Here is an 18,225-nt window from a genome sequence, read left to right on the forward strand (position 1 = left end):
GAGACGGCAAATAGCACGTATGCATTTTTTTTGTATAATAAATACTCTATTTATATCTACTGAGTTCCCCCATATTAGCAAGCCATAATTTAATACAGAAGAAACATACCCGTGATATGCCGTGAAGGCTGTGCTTAAAGAGACCGTTTGCGACAAACGACGTAGTACATATACAAATTGATTAAGTTTTTTGGAAACATATTGAATGTGTGCTTTCCAATTACATTGCTCATCTATCTGTATACCTAAGAATGTAGCTCTATCTATTTGTTCTATGTTTACGCCGTTGTAGCTGACGTTTAGTCGTCTTATTGGTTGCTTATTATTTGTAAAGCTTAAAATTTTAGTTTTATTTAGATTAATTTGTAGGTTGTTACTATTGAGCCATTCTATTATTAATGTCAATGTTTTATTTATTTTAATGGTGTGATTGGTTATGGCATGATTGTTTAATTTGTCCGATGTCACAACTACAGAAATGTCATCAGCATACAATATCATTTTATTATCAGTTATGTAAGGGAGGTCATTGATATACAATAAAAATAATAATGGTCCGAGTATGCTTCCCTGCGGCACACCACTAGTATTATGTCGATACTTTGAAGTATATGTAGTAAATTCGGCTTTACCATTGATATTTTCAATTTCAACGCATTGCCTTCTATGTTTTAGATACGACTCTATCCATTTAAGGGCCGGTCCTCGAATTCCAAGGTTTTCCAATTTTTGGGACAAGATTTTATGGCAAACAAAATCAAACGCGCGCGTCATGTCAATAAATAAAACAGTTGTTAGCTTTTTATCATCTACATTGTCTACTATTGTTTTAACAAGATCGTAGCAAGCTGTGATTGTAGAACTACCTCTTTGAAAACCATATTGCTCCTTTTTTAGGATTTTGTACTTAATTATAAATTCAATAAGGCGTTTATACATGGCTTTCTCTAATATTTTAGCAAATATTGGAATCAAAGTGGTGAACCAAGCTGGTGAACTCTGTAGTGGGGTGCCTTGATGGTGGGAGAAAATGTTTGACGGTATTCCTTGATCTTGCCCGGGCATTTGACACAGTGTCAATTCCACTCCTCCTGAAAAAACTAGAGGCCTTTGGAGTGAGGGGAGTGCCGTTGAATCTTTTCAGGGACTATTTGACCGACAGAAAACAGCAAGTCAAGATAAACCATATGCTAAGTGACGAATTAACTACAGAGTACGGCATTCCTCAAGGTAGCATTATCGGACCGACCTTGTTTCTGGTTTACATAAACGACCTGTGTCAACTTCAACTGCATAACGGTCGAGTACTCGCCTTTGCTGATGATACTGCCCTCTTCTTTAGTGGAGAGAGTTGGGATGAAGTCTTTGACACTGCCCAGATGGGCCTGAACAGGGTCGTCGAATGGTTACAAAATAATCTTTTGACACTCAACGTGCGGAAAACAAAAATTTTGACTTTTGCCACCAAGTTGAGCTTTCTTCCTCCCGATCCTCTATCAATATTAGTTCACAAGTGTCGTGACGGAATCTCCGATTGTTCCTGCTCACCTATTGAGAGAACAAGTAATATTAAATATTTGGGAGTCACCATAGACCATACCCTATCGTTCAAGCCACACATAGAAACACTTGTCAGGCGATTGCGTAAAGTCATTTATATATTTAGAACACTACGACATATAGCTGACCGCCGTATCATAAAAATGATTTATTATGCTCTTTGCCAATCTCTCATAGATTACTGCATAGCAACTTGGGGTGGTGCGGCTAAATCACACATGTTAGAGGTAGAGAGAGCCCAGCGTATTATACTAAAAGTAGGAGCGGGTCTCCCTTACCATCACCCCACCACTGATTTGTATAAGCTATGGGATGTATTTACAGTGCGTCAAACCTTCATTCTGTCTACTGTGCTCAGACAACATTCTCGGCTAACTTATGAACCTGAGCTTGCAAAAAATAAACGACGGAAAGGAACTGTTGCCACCACCCAATCATTCCACATGTCCCGTTCACGTAATTTCTTCTGTTTCCTTGGACCTTTCCTCTACAACTTATTAAACAATAAACTTAATATTTACCCACGTAACTCTCATAACTGCAAGTCAACTGTTGCTAATTACCTCAAGATCAAGAAACTGAAAACTTACTGCATCCCCTCACCTATCAAGAAACTGAAAACTTACTGCATCCCATGACATAATCTTTCTATTCACTGCCTTAGTTCTGTGTCCCTTCTGTACATTCCCTCACACACACTTACACCACCACCCACACACACACCACACACACACACACACACGCACACTCTCGCACACACACATACACACGCACACTCTCGCACACACACATACACACGCACACTCTCGCACACACTCATATACACGCACACTCTCGCACACACATATACACACGCAAACTCTCGCACTCACACACACAGTGTAATGTAAATGTTCTCCTCACGCTAATATTTTAATTTAAAATATAAGATACCTTGGTTGGTACAGTTAACATTATGTTTAAAATGTATTCTGTAATCTAACCGCGGGAGGGCACTGGTGACCTGTAACTCAGGTTTCTACCTACTTCAGGCACCAGTCTCTCACAACGTAAGGCTTGCAAATAATTTTATCTCATTTTTGTTAAATGTATATAAATTAAGTCCTTTTGTGAGAGAAAATAAATGAATTTTATTATTATTATTATAAAGTTATCGGTCGATAGTTAGACATAGAGGTTCTATCAGCTTTCTTGTGTATAGGCTTTACTATGGATTTTTTTAATTTTTCAGGGAAACACCCATTTTCAAAGGATAAGTTTATTATATAAGACAGTACACCCGATATTTGATCTCTACATTGTTTTATTACTTTTGTGGTGACGTCATCATAACCAACTGAATTTGTATTGTTTAGTGAGCGTATTAATAATTTAACTTCATCGGGTTCAAATGGTCTTAAAAATATGCTGTTGGATATTGAAAATTTGTTTGTATTATTTACCGTGCATTCTTTATTATTAGTCAATTCTATAAAATAGTCAATAAAATATTGCGCTAGGTCTGTTGGTTTCTTTATTACTACTCCATTTACATTTATCTCTTTGATGAGTCTGTCCGGTTTTGTAAGGTCGTTTTTTATTATTTTCCAAGCTGAACGACACTTATTTTTCGAATGTAAGATAAGTTTATTGTTACAGTTTAATTGAGATATTCTGATGCATTTTTTTAATAGTTTATTGTAGGCTAAAAACGTATTTTTATTACATGTTGTTTTATTTTTATAGTATCGCATTTGGAGAATTCGTTTTGTCTTGCAACTAGTTTTTAGGCCCTTGGTGATCCATTTAAGTTTTTTCGTCCGATTATCAACTTTTACTCTTATTTTCGGGAATGTTAAGTTGTATAACATTAGAAATTGTTCGTGAAATATATTAAAAGCCATATTGACCAACGCGTTTAATATGTTTGACCATGACATTCTCCTTGCTGCTCTGCAACATATTAAATTCTCATCCACAACACTGGAATGGTTCTCCTCTTACCTTCGAGGTCGCCAGCAAGCTGTCAAAGTTAACCCTAGGTTTTCTGATTGGTGTGAATTAACGTCTGGCGTACCTCAAGGTGGAATTCTCTCTCCTTTGTTATTTTCCATCTTCATTAACTTTATTACTTTCTCTCTTGACTGTTCTTACCATTTGTATGCAGATGATCTGCAAATATACACACAGGTCAAAGTTTTAGACATCGATTCCGGAGTAAAAGTAATAAATAACAATTTGTATAAGATTGATTCCTGGTCCCACAAAGGAGATGTTTCATTTTCGGCCATCTCATGTACACTATATCTAAAAAACACGAATAATTTGTATAATTGAAGAAAAATACACATATATTTTGATAACGTTAAGTATTCCTGTTTAAAAATATTTAAAATAAGCATTCCTCATTGAAATATTAAATATGGCGGAATACTGTCAATGTCAAATTTTCAAACCTGTCGATGTCGGTCAGGGAACCTATGTGTACCCCACACATAGGATACTATACTCTTTGGATGTCGGTAATTCTGTATTTCGCTGTTTTTGTCGTAAAGTTATTGTTACCTTAGTACTTTACAACCTGGCTTTTGTTTTGGGTATCCCGTCATTATTTCTGAATTTAATTAATTATTTATAATAATTATAACAAAACCACCTTTTAAATATTATCTGGTTTAATAGATGTAAGTGACATGTCAAATTAAAAAAGAAGAAGTTGTCAATTTGATATGTGTAAAAGTAAGCGTTGAATAAATATATACTGATGAGAAGATTCCATTTTAATCCTGAATATGTTTCTCGTATGTGTTTCGATCTCATATATCTTTAACTCCATCCCATAGGTTGTCTGGAAGAGATCGCTTCTAAGCGATAAGACCGCCTATTTGTATGCTGTCTCATATATTGTTTTTATATGTTGCTTATATTTGGTGTACAAATAAAGAATATGTTGTTGTTGTTGTTGTTGTATGTTTCTACTCTGTGCTGCTTACGATTTTGGACTGATTCTACCTTACTTGTTTACCCAGCTTATGGACTCTTGTGATTTTCGTGCGATCGCTGTGGATTGTGTTGACAAGGATTCAATATCATCAGGTAAAATATCAGTTAGTTGTATTAATCGTGAAATAATCGTTAATAATTTTAAACTAGAGAGGCTAATCTTTTTACATTTCTCTTTTTTTAGATAATTACATTAGCAAGACAAGAACATTCTTGGGATGACAAAATAATCAGTTATTATTGCAACTGCATCGCTGGGAAACAAACCGTACTCGTAGGTAGTTGCGCTCACATTATGACCATTGTTTGATGTTTGGGCTGAGCTCGTCACAGGATATTACAGAACCTGCTACATGATTGGATGAAAATATTGATAAGGGAAGATATTGAAAATGAATAAATAATGTATCTAAGTGAAGAATAAGTAAAATATTATCAAATGTGTACTTAAAGTTGTTTTATTTACACACTTAAATGTTTTAACTAAAATAAATTGGTATAGAAGTACATATTTTGGTATGTTTGTTTTAAGTCAAGATTTATGAAAGTAAATATAATTAATGTTTATCAAATATAGGCATTGTTTCTCAATACATACAATACAATATTTATATATGTACGCCCATTCGCATAAAAATATATTAAAAAGTATATAATGTATATAGTAAGTAAAAAAAAATGACAGATGACATTATTACTGTAATCACTACCGCCATGATGTTTTTCCACTGTTGTGTTGCAAGTTTAAGTGTAAATTATTGTTTTTTAACAATTAAACGAACATGATTTGAAGAAAATGAACCCCTTCGAATTGTTCTTTGCAAGTTTTCTTAGTTTTTAGTATAGTGTACAAAAGGTGGCCGGGAGCCCATACATTTTGAAACATCTCCTTTGGCATCAGTGTCAATCCGACAAAATGCCAAGCCATTATCATAGGGGGTTCGAGGCAATTAAATAAATTGGATATGTCGTCGGTCTCACCTGTCACGCTTGGAAACACTGTCATCCCTTTCTCATCTACAGTTAAAAACCTGGGTTTGAACATCGACTCAGCCTTAAGCTGGACTACGCAAGTTAACGAAATAAGCCGATCTGTCTTTGCAACGTTACGCTCCCTAAACCGGCTCAGGAACTTTTTACCTGTGACTACTAAAAAATATTTAATACAGACCCTGGTTCTCCCCATAATAGATTATGCTGAAGTGTGCTACACTGACTTAAATAAAGATCTTCTCAATAAGCTAGAACGTCTTATCAATTATTCTATACGTTTCATTTTCTGTCTACGTAAATTCGATCACATTTCCTCTTATCGTCGCAAACTTAAATGGCTTCCAATTCGTGAGCGTAGACAGTCTCGTGTACTAAACTCTCTCTTTTCTATTCTTTTCGATCCAGTTTCTCCAGAATACCAGAATTGTAAATTCAGGTATCTCTCGGATTCCCATGAGCGGCAGCTCCGTTCCTCAGCTTCTCTTACTCTTGCTTTTCCATTACACCACTCTGGGTTTATATCAAACTCCTTTACGCTCCAGTCCATCCGTTTTTGGAACTCTCTCCCTGAGGCTATCAGAAGGATGAAATCCAGGATTTCTTTTAAAAAAGCTGTGCATGGTCACTACATGAATCAACTCTTGTATTAATTTTTCTAGTCTTTCCTTCTTATTTATATCTGTGTATGTATTTTAGAATCTTACGTCACTTTTCCTCTTCCTTCTCGTATTTCTTCTTTCTCTTACATATTGTTTCTTATGCTATTATTTTATAACGTATTTTTTTTCTTTCTTTTATTGTTATACCGCTTTTATTATTTTCTGCACAGCCCAAAGGTTGGCTGGGAGATAGAACTTTTAGCATTAAGCCCGCCTTTTGTTCCATAATTATGTTTTGGTTCAATAAAGTATAAAAAAAAAAATACCTAGCCATCAGCTGTAAATTGCTGGAGGTTTTTTTTTTATAATATAGTAGCAGTGTATAATATAGTAGAGTAGCAGACGAGCATGCAATCCACCTGGATGATAAGTGGCTACTGCCGCCCATGGACTTCTGTAGATCAACTCCATATAAGATTAGATTCCTACTACAGATCGCCTAGAGACACGCCGCTACCTTCGAGGACTATGCTGGAATAAGTATGTCTCCCTTACCACATCGTTCAAACCAGAACTCAGTAACTATGAACATTGCTGTTACTAGGCAGAAATAGGTGTGGCGGTGACGCCGCCTGACTCGCAACATAAAGGGTTCCACCACTTTCAATAGAATTTAATGTTTATATAGGTAAGATTTGTTCTATATGAAATTTTATAATCGCTTACTCTTTATGACAGGATGCCACTCTTATTTGATTACAGAGTGTGTTTATGACAGACAGACTTATATAGGAGTAGCAGACGAGCATGCAGTGCACCTGATGATAAGTGGCTACTGCCGCCCATGGACATCTGTAATCAACCCCAGATAGGATTAGATATTCCTACCTAAGGTCGGCCACAGATGCGCCGCTACCCCTGAGGACTAAGCTGGAATGCCTCGGAAAAGTCTGTCTCCCTTACCACACCCTTCAAACCGGAGCACAACAGCGCCTAACACTGCTGTTATTAGGTAGAAATAGGTGTGGCGGTGGTGCCGCCGGAGTCGAACCACAAAGGATTCTACCATCTTCAAATCTTATTTTATTACAGACATTCAGGTATACGGAGATATTGACGGCAGTGAACTTCTACTATCAGGTGGATAACACGTTCCTTTACTACTTATATCCTTCTCATTATGAGAGGAGACTCGTGCGCAGCCGTGGGACAGTAAGGGGCTGATGATGATGATTGCTACTTATAAACATACCTCGAACACTCCAGGCGTGTACTCATCATCAATTTTCTTGTGGGCCATGTATTCGAGTTTCCCGGTGGCGCAGTCCTGACTGACCACTACGTAGCGGACCGCGAACCTCGCCGCCTCGTACTCACAGAAGGGCGTGAGCCCCACCAGGCCAACGTCGACGAGAGTGGACCGCAGCGACAGGAATAAGCGGGGAAGCTCCTCCCAGCGGGTTTCGGAAGACATCAGTTGGAACTGTTGATGTGAAGTATTATTGTAAAGCCCGCTCCACATTCTCGCGAGAACGCGAGAAAGGTACGAGAAACGAGGATGTGGAGCCTATACGAAACGGGTTTTTCTCGCGTTCCGGGCTTTAGGATTGTAAAGACACCTGTAGTAGGCAAGGCGGGAACAGGCGGGGCAGCTCCTCCCAGTGGGTCTTGAGAGACATCAGTTGAAACTGTTGATGTGAAGTATTATTGTAAGTATTGTAAAGACACTTGTAGTATTAATATTATATTTTCAAAACTTTGGACCTTCTCCCTTTAAATAGGACAAAGACATATAAAGAGAGACAGACAAAGGGTACTGAATAGGAGGACCTTTTTCGCCAACGTACATACAGACAAGATGATGATAAATCAGTTTTATATTCCTTCCCCCCTGAATTATGCCCATCACCAAAGCCATTCAAGATTTGTCCAAAAGTAATTCCTTAATTTCATAACTTATTTAATTACAGTACTTACCTATTTATTATCACAGCGCTGCCTACACAATAGGGTGGAGCGAAATTCATTTTTTTTATTTTTGGAAATTTTATAGTGACGAAAAGATGTCTTGGTGGTTGAAACTAAAGTGTGTAAAATATTATTCCAATCAGATAAGGGTAATAGCCTCCGCCAGGTCAATGAACTTTTAAAAATATACATTTTTGGTGTATACTTTGCAGATTACAGCTGAAGGTGTCTATAACTTTTTTAAACATTTATTCTATTTTATTCACTTTATTTTATAGAGCATTAACAAATAAAATAATAATAATTTTGAGAAGTGTCATTATAAAAATGCAGAGGGAAAGCATTTGTTAATCAAAACTTACAAACTAAGTCATTTTAATCGTTTACTTACGCCAGTGATTCTTTTTTTCATGTCTTCTTTTTTTCGTTAAAATATGTTTACATTATTACTATAATATCTTCTTCTCTTATTATAAATACGTAACTGATGTATGTATATATTTTATTGAACTTACTAAATTACTTTTTGTTGAAATAGTTAAAATTAAGAAGGAATATTATGCCTGTGTATGAAGATGTTGTGAAATTTTATCAATGGAAGAGACGGCGGTTAAAATCGCGACAAGAAATTTTTGCGAATCATTATTTACGGATATTGCAGGCGTAGTTGTTTCCAGCATCGAATAAATATGTAGACTCAATTTCTACTGAAAGTCGAACAAAAGTGATGCAAAAGTTAAAAGATTACATCCAAAATACGTTAAATGAAAAATCTTGTTAATATATATTAAAATACTTTCCAAAGAACTATTATAGAATTTTCGGAATTCAAGAGAAGTTCCCTTTAATATACCTCCTTACAAATGCTAATATTTCGATCCATCTGGTTGCCCAAAAGAGAGGAAGGTACCCAGAAAGGAATAAAAGCTTTTTGTTGCATCAAAGAACGTCGCTGCCAATGATCATTGGAAAAGTAGATATATCTATTACAAAAAGTTTATAAAACACCTTAGAAACCAACTTGCCAACTTGGTACAGATATACTGTGTTCTTTAAAACATTACTTCGTATAATGTAATAGCAGATATTTCTGTTATAGACCGTCATAGGTTGCTTGGTGACAGGATAAATACACAAAAGGGTATTTAGAAGAAAGCTTTTGCTTTTGCATTTTGACAGAAGGAAAGATTACATTTTAAAATATGGAAAAAATATAGACAAACAGTCCTTAAAGAACATATCTTGCTAGTAAGAGAACCCAGATCTGTTTACACGAGTTAAGCAGCTCTGATTCTGGTTTAACCAGAGGAATAGAGTGTGCCATCGGCGGCTATTTTGCTACCTACTACTACTACTACTAGAATATTGTAACTACTAGTTTTTGCCCGCGGCTTCGCCCGCGTTTAAAAGAAATTATTTAACGAATTTATTAATTAATTATTTTAACTATTTTATAAATAATTAATTATTTTAACGAAGTTTATAACAAATTAGATGCAAATGAATCTTTTATATATTTTCATGACTGGTTCAAATTACTGTATAACCTTTGTTTTCCCATGAAACGAATTAAAATATCACCTAGAGTGAAACCTAAATGGATAACACGGGGACTTAGATTGTGTAGTAAGCGTACGCGAGAGCTGCTCTGGAAATATAGATTATGCCCTAATGAAAATAATAAAAAAGCTTATAAATTATATTCCAAACGATACAAATCAATTATAAAATTAACACAAAAATCCCAAAATGACAACTACATAAAATCTTCCTCAAATAAAACTAGAGCAACCTGGCAGGTTATTAATAAAAATAAAGCTAATTTTCCTCAAGAAGACATTCACAAAATATCTGTCGAGGGAAAAGATATCCATGATCCACGAGAAATCTCAACTTACTTTAATAATTATTTTGCTGACGTAGTTAAAACTAGAAAAAATGATATAATTGATAATACTGTGACATACAATAATCCTAATTCAATATTTCTGACTCCTGTGATACCTTGTGACATAAATTCTGTAATTCTTTCTTTAAAAAATACTAATAGCTCTGGTTATGATGGGGTAATAACTAAAATTATTAAAGATGTCTCCCATATAATTTCTCCCATTTTATGTTTTTTAATTAATTTATGCCTGGAGAATGGTACTTTTCCTGAGGATTTAAAACAATCTGTTATAAAACCTTTGCTGAAGAAAGGGGATCCCTGCAATGTAAGCAATTATAGACCAATAGCCTTATTGTCAATTTTTGCGAAGATTTACGAAAAAATCATTTTTAAGAAACTTTACGTATTTCTTGAATCGCATAATATTCTATGTGAAGAACAGTATGGTTTTAGGCACAATAAATCAATAAATATGGCTATTTATAAATTCTTAAATAAAGTTATTAGCAACGTTGATAAAAGGGAGCCAGCCATTGCTCTATTTATGGATATTTCCAAAGCGTTTGACCATGTAGATCATAAGATTCTACTCCAAAAAATGTTCTCATATGGTATCAGAGGGAAAGCGCAGGATCTCATAAAATCATATTTAACTGGGAGAACACAAACAACTAAGATAAGTAGAGTACGTGAAACCACAAAGACAGAGATAGAATATGAATCAGAAAGAAGATCCATAAAATATGGCGTGCCACAGGGCAGTGTTTTGGGTCCTCTTCTATTTCTTATATATATTAATGATTTACCGAGTAAAATCCCTTTTAACATAACACTTTTTGCTGACGATAGTACGGTACTGTACACAGGTGAAACTACAAATATTGAAAAAATAATTAATTCCTCATTGACATCTATAATAAAATGGTTTAATCATAATAATTTGACAATAAATTTAGATAAGACAAAAATAATAAATTTCAAGCAAAAACATAAACATGACAAAATAAACGTCAATTATTTAGGGACTAATATAGAAGAGACTGACGTTACAAAATTTTTAGGTTTACAAATAGACAGAAAACTTAGATGGAAAACACAGGTCGACCAAGTCTGCAAAAAGCTCAGTAAGTTCTCATATGCGTTACGAAATCTGAGAAAAGTAGTAAATATCGATGTCGCTTTAACTGCTTATCATGCTTACATTGCCTCGACATTGAGATATGGAGTAATTTTTTGGGGGAATTCGACAGATAAAAACAAAGCATTTATAGCTCAAAAAAGATGTATAAGAATAATATATTGCCTAAAGAAAAGAACATCGTGTAAAAAATATTTTAAGATGGCTAAAATTTTGACCCTACCATGTATTTATATTTTAGAAACAGTTAATTTTGTTAAAAATAACATTGATGAATTTAAATTTAAATCGCGAGCAAGGCATAACGATAAAATAATTATTCCTAGTGGTAAAACTGCCTTATTCAAACAAAGTGTATTTTGTATGGCTCCACTTCTGTACAATAAACTACCAAAGAGCATACGGGCCATATCAAAATTTGAGCTATTTAAAACCCAAGTGCAAGATTTTTTAATTAACAAGTGTTATTACTCAATTAAAGAATTTCTGGACGATGAGGTCTGATTACAGTGCCCCACTGAGATTGGTCTGGTTTATTTTGACACTTATTGCCTTGTTTTTGTAATTTATTATGTCTTTATTAATTCTGTATAATTTTAATTAGCCTGTCTTTTAAATCTATTCTCTTCTTCATATATTAATTTTAGAATAAGACAAATTATATTGTACGCCGTATGGCAGGACATAGCGAATAAAGTAACATTTTGTCACCTGTATATTACGTGTCCACAATAAATATGCTTTGACTTTGACTTTGACTTTGACTTTGACTTTGAAATTAATATGACATACTAACAAACATAAAACTGAAAATTCGTGCCTTCATTGGAATGGCAGTGGCGCCATCTGGCGAAAATTGGTCGTACCAACTCTGAAACCTTCGTGGGCTCATGGACAAAAATTTTGCTAAAGATCATCACTTGATCAAATGCATAGTTTACAATTCAATTCTTACTTATATCGATTAAAATAATCGATTTTTTTAGTCCAAAAGATCGATTCTCCGATTAATCGATCTTAGATCCCCATCCCTACTTCCCTATCCTATATCCTTTCTCGGGTCTCAGACTATCTTCGTACAAAATTTCATTAAAATCGGTTCAGTGGTTTGGGCGTGAAGAAGAGACAACCAGACAGACAGACAGACAGACAGAGAGAGCTACTTTCAGATTTATAATATTAGTAAGGATTGACTTCGGCGTAACCATTTATAATACAGGTAAATATGGTGAGAGTTACCCAATTATTACAAAGCGACTATACATCATTTGCTTTTCCACCATAACGGTTGTACTTCTGGACCGGGGTCCTACGCTGCCATATCACATTCAAGCAACATGTGAACTTGTCGAGAGGGCTGTAATTGATTACAATAGATTCATCTTCATTATTGTGCCCGAAATTAATCCATTGACTTAATAAAAAGAAAACTAGAGCCTCGGTCAAAAATGACCAAATTTGAGACAAAAACAAATTTTAGGGTATAATTATTAAATGTTTTGTAGGTACCTACTTTAAAGCTCTTTGTTTACATGTTTATGGTCAAAAAAGTTGTATCTTATTCTCTTACTTTTGCACCTTTTTTGCAATTATTAGAAAAAATATTTCCAATATTTTTGTAGCCTTTGTAAGTAAATAGCAATTTTTTACTTTTTCTCAATTTTTGACAGCGAGACGGAGGCATGAGATGACATCCAAAAAATTTGAAAAAAATCACAGTTTAATCTCTTAGTATGATACATATTTCCCGCACTATTAGAACTCTAACGTAAAAAGAAAAAAAATCCCATAAAACGTCGCTCCACCCTACTACACAATTACTTTGTACTTAACTAAATAAATTTATTTATATTTAAAGGAACTTCAACAATTATTGTTATACAAGCACATGATAAGATTACAAGTGTAAATAAAATTAAACTTTCACCTTTCAACAATAATTTACAACATAATTATCATCCTGTATTAATCAATGTGACAAATTGTTTATCTTAAACGCAGCTGCCTTGAGTGACTCACTATTCTTGTGAATAAAAATTATGTCACGACCCGAGTTCATAACACCCGTATGCAAGTTTGGTAGAGTGATAAATCAGTAGAAATGGCAAGCAGACAACAGATGTCCTTTATTTATTTATTTATTTATTGCTTCATTAACAAAATTACATACAACAAAACTTATAGATAACACCGGTCAAAAAAGAATAACATGGAATTTCAATTAGAAATGGAGACAGCTAACATATAAGAGTACATACATCTTTTATTAACACTATGTCCCCTACGTTAAATTCTGCTTGTTGTTTTACCCATTTAGGTCTAGTTTGTAAACGCGATAAGTATTCAGTCTGCCACCGGTGCCAAAAATCTCTAACCAATTTTTGAGTCATTTGCCAACGATCTAAACGATTAATATTGACAAATCTTAGATCAGGAGTAGGAATATTGACAGGAGCTTCACCGATTAAAAAATGACCAGGTGTAAGAGGCTCTGGTGAGTCTGGGTCAGAAGTGTCGATTGGAGTCAAAGGCCGTGAGTTTAAACATGCCTCAATCTCACACAGCGTGGTTGTCATCTCTTCAAATGTGAGACTGCCTGTAAGTATTCGTCGCAAATGATATTTGATGGATTTAACACCAGCCTCCCATAGACCACCAAAGTTGGGGCTGTAAGGTGGAATAAAATGCCACTGAGTTCCTTCAGAAGATAAAATTTCATTTAAGTGACCTGGAAGTTCCAAATGTGCATCTTGAAAAGCTTCTGCTAAATCTTTATTTGCACCAACAAAATTTCTTCCTTGATCACTGTATAGGTGAGTGCATCGACCTCTACGCGCGACAAATCGACGAAATGCACCAACGAAAGATTGAGAGGTAAGATCGCCAACTAACTCCAGATGTATGGCTTTAGTAGCCATACACACAAAAATAGCGATGTATGCCTTGCTTTGTTTTGCACCGCGACCCTTGGACATCAGAACATACAATGGACCAGCGAAATCAATTCCACTGTGCAAGAATGGACGTGCAGGCGTCGTGCGAGCATGAGGTAAGTCACCCATCAACTGCGTTTTTACCACTGCCTTTTGTCTAGCACATATGATGCATTTGTGTATGTAAGCTTTGACTGTATTTTTCACTTGCAGTATCCAGTACTTCGATCTGAGGTACGTCAAGACTAACTGCGTTCCTCCGTGAAGAGTCTTCTTATGTGCATCAGCAATAAGCAGGTAAGTTAATTCATTTTTTCCTTCCAGGATTATAGGATGTTTGCTGTGTTCCGGTAGCTCCGAGTGACGTAACCGACCGCCCACCCTGAGGACTCCATCTCCATCCAGGTAAGGATTTAATGATTTTACTTTGCTATGCATTTTTAAGTTTTTATTACTTTTTAACAGCTTTATGTCTTCATAAAAATCTCCTTGCGCTATCTTAATACATTTTATTAAAGCCTTTTCTAATTCATCAGTTCTTATAGGTTTATCAGTTTCATTTGGATGTGTTTTGCTTTGTATAAATCTCAAACTAAATACTATCACTGTCAAAAGTTCATTTATATTATTAAATTCTTCAAACTTTATTATCTTGTCTTCTTTTACTTTTAAAATTGCTTGAGTATTTCTTTTCTCTAAATCTGTTTCTATAAAATTTGCTTTTGTGAAATTAATTTTAGTATCTTTTAACCATTCAGGTCCTTCCCACCATAAATTTGAGTTTTTTAGGTTTGATATGAAAGCGCCGCGTGAAGCAATATCAGCAGGATTCTGTTCAGATGAGACATGATGCCATTGATCATTGCAGCTGTTATCCAGGATTTCCACAACCCGGTTAGCAACGAATTGCTTCCATCGCCATGGTTCTCCACACAGCCAGGACAAAACTATTGTTGAATCAGTCCAAGCGAATACATGTGATGCAGGTATCCTCATAGCTTGTGCCACTTGTTTTAAGAGTTTCGAGAGTAATACTCCTCCACATAACTCAAGCCTTGGTAGGGACACTGATTTAACTGGTGCGACTCTTGTCCGAGCTGCAAGTAGCTTGGTTTTTATATTGCCATCTGAATTTAATATTCGGCCATATATGACTGCGGCGTATGCCTTTTCGGACGCATCACAAAATCCATGTAGTTCTATGGCTGTACTATTTTTCTTTGAAGATCCTATCCATCTATCTATCGAAATATCTGTTACATTTTCAAAATCTTTTCTTATGTTGATCCATTCTTCTGCTAAATTAATATCAATTTCTTCATCCCAGTCTACTCTTGCTAGCCATAATTTTTGTATGAGAATCTTCGCTGTTACTATACATGGAGCTATCCAACCAAGTGGATCAAACAGTTTTTTAACATCGGATAAAATACTTCGTTTTGTTATTGTTTTAGAAAGAGAAGGTAAATTTAAATTGTAATTAAATACATCGGTTGACAAATTCCATAGTATTCCTAATGCTTTAATTGTACCGTAAATGTTTAAATTTAGTTGAACTTTTGTAGATCTCTTCTCAGGTTCTATTGATCTCATAAATTCTGCACTATTCGATGACCATTTTTGTAGTTCGAATCCACCTCTTTTTAGAATTTCTATTAATTCTTTACTTGCATTAATAGCTTCTTCTACTGTATCACAGCCCGAAAGTACATCATCCACATAAAAATCCTCTTTAATTATTTTAGAAGCAACTGGAAATTCGGTTCCCTCATCTTCGGCTAACTGTCTCAAAGTCTTCACTGCTAGGTAAGGTGCTGGTGCTGTTCCAAACGTAACTGTAAGTAATCTATATTCTTTTATTTCTTCATCAGTACTTTTTCTCCATAATATACGTTGGTAATCTACATGCTCCCTTGCCACCAATACCATCCTGTACATCTTTGTTATGTCCGAGGCAAAACATATGGCGCGCGTCCTCCACCTCATGATGATATTTCGAAGGTCTTCTTGCAATTGCGGCCCGACAAGTAACTCATCGTTTAACAAAATACCATTTGTCCCCTTGCAAGATGCGTCAAAAACCACTCGAGTAGGGCGTGCTTTCATTATCTTCTTTAACAACCGCATGATGACATAGGTATACAGATTTTTTATCATACTCTTCTCTTGGTATTTCTTCTGCATGTACTAAATTCAGGTACTCTTCTATTACCTTCGTATAATCTTCCCTTAATTTAGGATTTTTTTCAAACCGTTTTTCTAACTGTAAAAATCTTCGTAATGCTATATCCTTACTATTTCCTTCTGGTGATTGTTGATTATCTGTTTTAAATGGCAAATTTACAATAAATCTTCCTTCTTCATTTCTTTTGTATGTTTTTTCATAATTTTTTTCACAACGTCTTTCTTCTTGTGTAAACTTTCTATCTTTATCGCTTTCCAATTCCCACATAGACCTCAACATGCTATCTAAATCTATTTGATGATGCATTACTAGAAGAGATGGTGCAGCTTTATCTGATTCCCCTATTTGACCAAACAAAATCCAGCCTAGTTCTGTTTTTTGAGCACACGGTGTGCCTGGAGGACCCTTAACGATGTCCTGTTGAATTATCCTTGCATATTCTTGCACAACTAACAATAAATCAATATGTCCTGATTTGTTGTATGCTGGATCAGCCAATTGGAGCCCTTGGAGATGCGGCCAATCTCTCGTGATTATAGATTTTGATGGTAATTTTGTCGTTACTTGCTTGGATATCACGTATGCTTCAGTTTGTAGACAAAATTCTGTATCAAATGTGGAAAGTATACAGAGTTGAACAATACTATTAATTCTCGTTTTAGTAGAACCAACTCCTACAATATTACCTCGTATTGACTTCTTGTTCAGTTTCAATAATTGTGTAGCACGCTTATAAAAGATGCCTGTGATCCTTGGTCTATTAACGCTCGTAACATAATACTGTGGCCTGTTTCATTGTTCCTAACTTTGACCACAGCTGTAGCTAATAGAGCATATCCCTGGTTTGTACTAAAATGAGACGTCATCATTGCATTGGCCTGAACTTCATTCTCTTCTACATTTGTATTTGAAGACTGTGGTTGTATATTGGTAACACTAGCATGGGCCACAGCTTCCTCCGACTTCGTCGAATGTAAAAGAGTATGATGACGCTTACGACAAATACGACAGGTCATTGGCAAACGACACTTAAAAAATGAATGCCCTGTCGACAAACAATTAAAACACAGGTTCTTACTGTAGTAGTGTAGGTAACGTATGTTGTCAGTGTGTGTATGCGTAACATTTAGGCTAAGTTAAGGTAATAGATTTAAGACAGTAATAAACTATCAATCACTCGGAACGCTCGTCTTTCAATCGTAACCCCCACACTTCATGGCGACTCTGCCAAACGCGTACCGCGTACCGCGCGTTTTTAATCGGGAATAATGTGGAATAACGATTAAATAAATTAATTAAAATATAACGGTCTGGTGAAATCACAATGGGCACCACACAGACGAAGGAAGAAACTATAATAGCTCAAGCGGCAGCGAGAGATGGAAAAAATGTGGCAACCTCTGATACCGGTTACTCCAGTACCAGCACCCCCAATATGCTGCTTACGGTGATCGTCGTGGTGATGCTCGCTGCAGCACTATATGTTGCTTGCCGATTTTATAAGAAGACACATGAGGGTTGGATGGAGCGACAGATGAACCAAAGGTCCTTGCGTCGAAGCCAGGCCTTAGGAGTCCTCGACAGGCGTCAGGTTCCCCAGTGTGAGCAGCGGGCCTAGACAAAATACAACCGTTTCGTTTTCCGCACACGCTACGGACTACGCGTTAACGTCTCACGCTAACGCTAAATCTGTAGACAATGTTATAACCAAACGCCAAACGCTCATTCCGCAGCGTCGAAATGCAAACTCTAGTTTGTCTATGGAAGTTAGCGTGACAGAAAGAAAAAAAAATACGTCAAGTCAACGTCAAACGAAGAGTGGCGGTCATATTAGACGATTTCAAATTGTTGTGCGAGTGTTTAGAGCGTTTGAACAGGTAAAGATGTGTATTTGATTTATTATTTCACGTATATGTACTTATTGTTTACGACGTAGAAATAACTATCTATTTGGAATTAAGTGTTATGTTGTTGAC

The 18,225-nt window shown here is 35.6% G+C and overlaps 2 protein-coding genes and 1 long non-coding RNA gene across 3 annotated transcripts in view; 1 reads left to right on the forward strand and 2 right to left on the reverse strand.

Annotated features, from left to right (window-relative positions):
• LOC140746791 (glycosylated lysosomal membrane protein A-like) overlaps positions 1 to 7,656 on the reverse strand; it is a 69,510-nt gene extending 61,854 nt beyond the window's left edge. The window contains exon 1 of the mRNA XM_073078888.1: positions 7,387 to 7,656. Coding sequence (XP_072934989.1) covers positions 7,387 to 7,656 — 270 coding nt within the window. The remainder of the gene's footprint in view (positions 1 to 7,386) is intronic.
• Positions 4,515 to 4,988, forward strand: LOC140746700 (uncharacterized). The gene is made up of 2 exons (XR_012102809.1): positions 4,515 to 4,635; positions 4,727 to 4,988. It is a non-coding gene; the product is annotated as an uncharacterized LOC140746700 (long non-coding RNA).
• Positions 7,657 to 7,735: 79 nt separating the features above from the next.
• On the reverse strand, positions 7,736 to 15,060 carry LOC140746792 (uncharacterized). The gene is made up of 2 exons (XM_073078889.1): positions 13,681 to 15,060; positions 7,736 to 7,822 (listed from the first exon to the last, which is right to left on the reverse strand). The coding sequence occupies exons 1-2, from the start codon at positions 15,058 to 15,060 to the stop codon at positions 7,736 to 7,738; spliced, it is 1,467 nt and encodes a 488-aa protein (XP_072934990.1).
• Positions 15,061 to 18,225: the final 3,165 nt, after the last annotated feature.

This window comes from Epargyreus clarus, unplaced genomic scaffold (genome assembly GCF_041222505.1).
Source record: "Epargyreus clarus isolate Ecla_fem2 unplaced genomic scaffold, WU_Ecla_fem_2.2 ptg000013l, whole genome shotgun sequence".
Lineage (NCBI taxonomy): Eukaryota > Metazoa > Arthropoda > Insecta > Lepidoptera > Hesperiidae > Epargyreus > Epargyreus clarus.

Excerpts from the sequence above, each read along its gene's own strand:
- LOC140746792 (XM_073078889.1), bottom strand. The coding sequence starts at position 15,060 with ATGAGGATACCTGCATCACATGTATTCGCTTGGACTGATTCAACAATA. Across the intron at positions 7,823-13,680 it reads CCACGCTGTGTGAGATTGAG|TTTCAACTGATGTCTCTCAA; the intron begins GCATGTTTAAAC and ends TCACATCAACAG.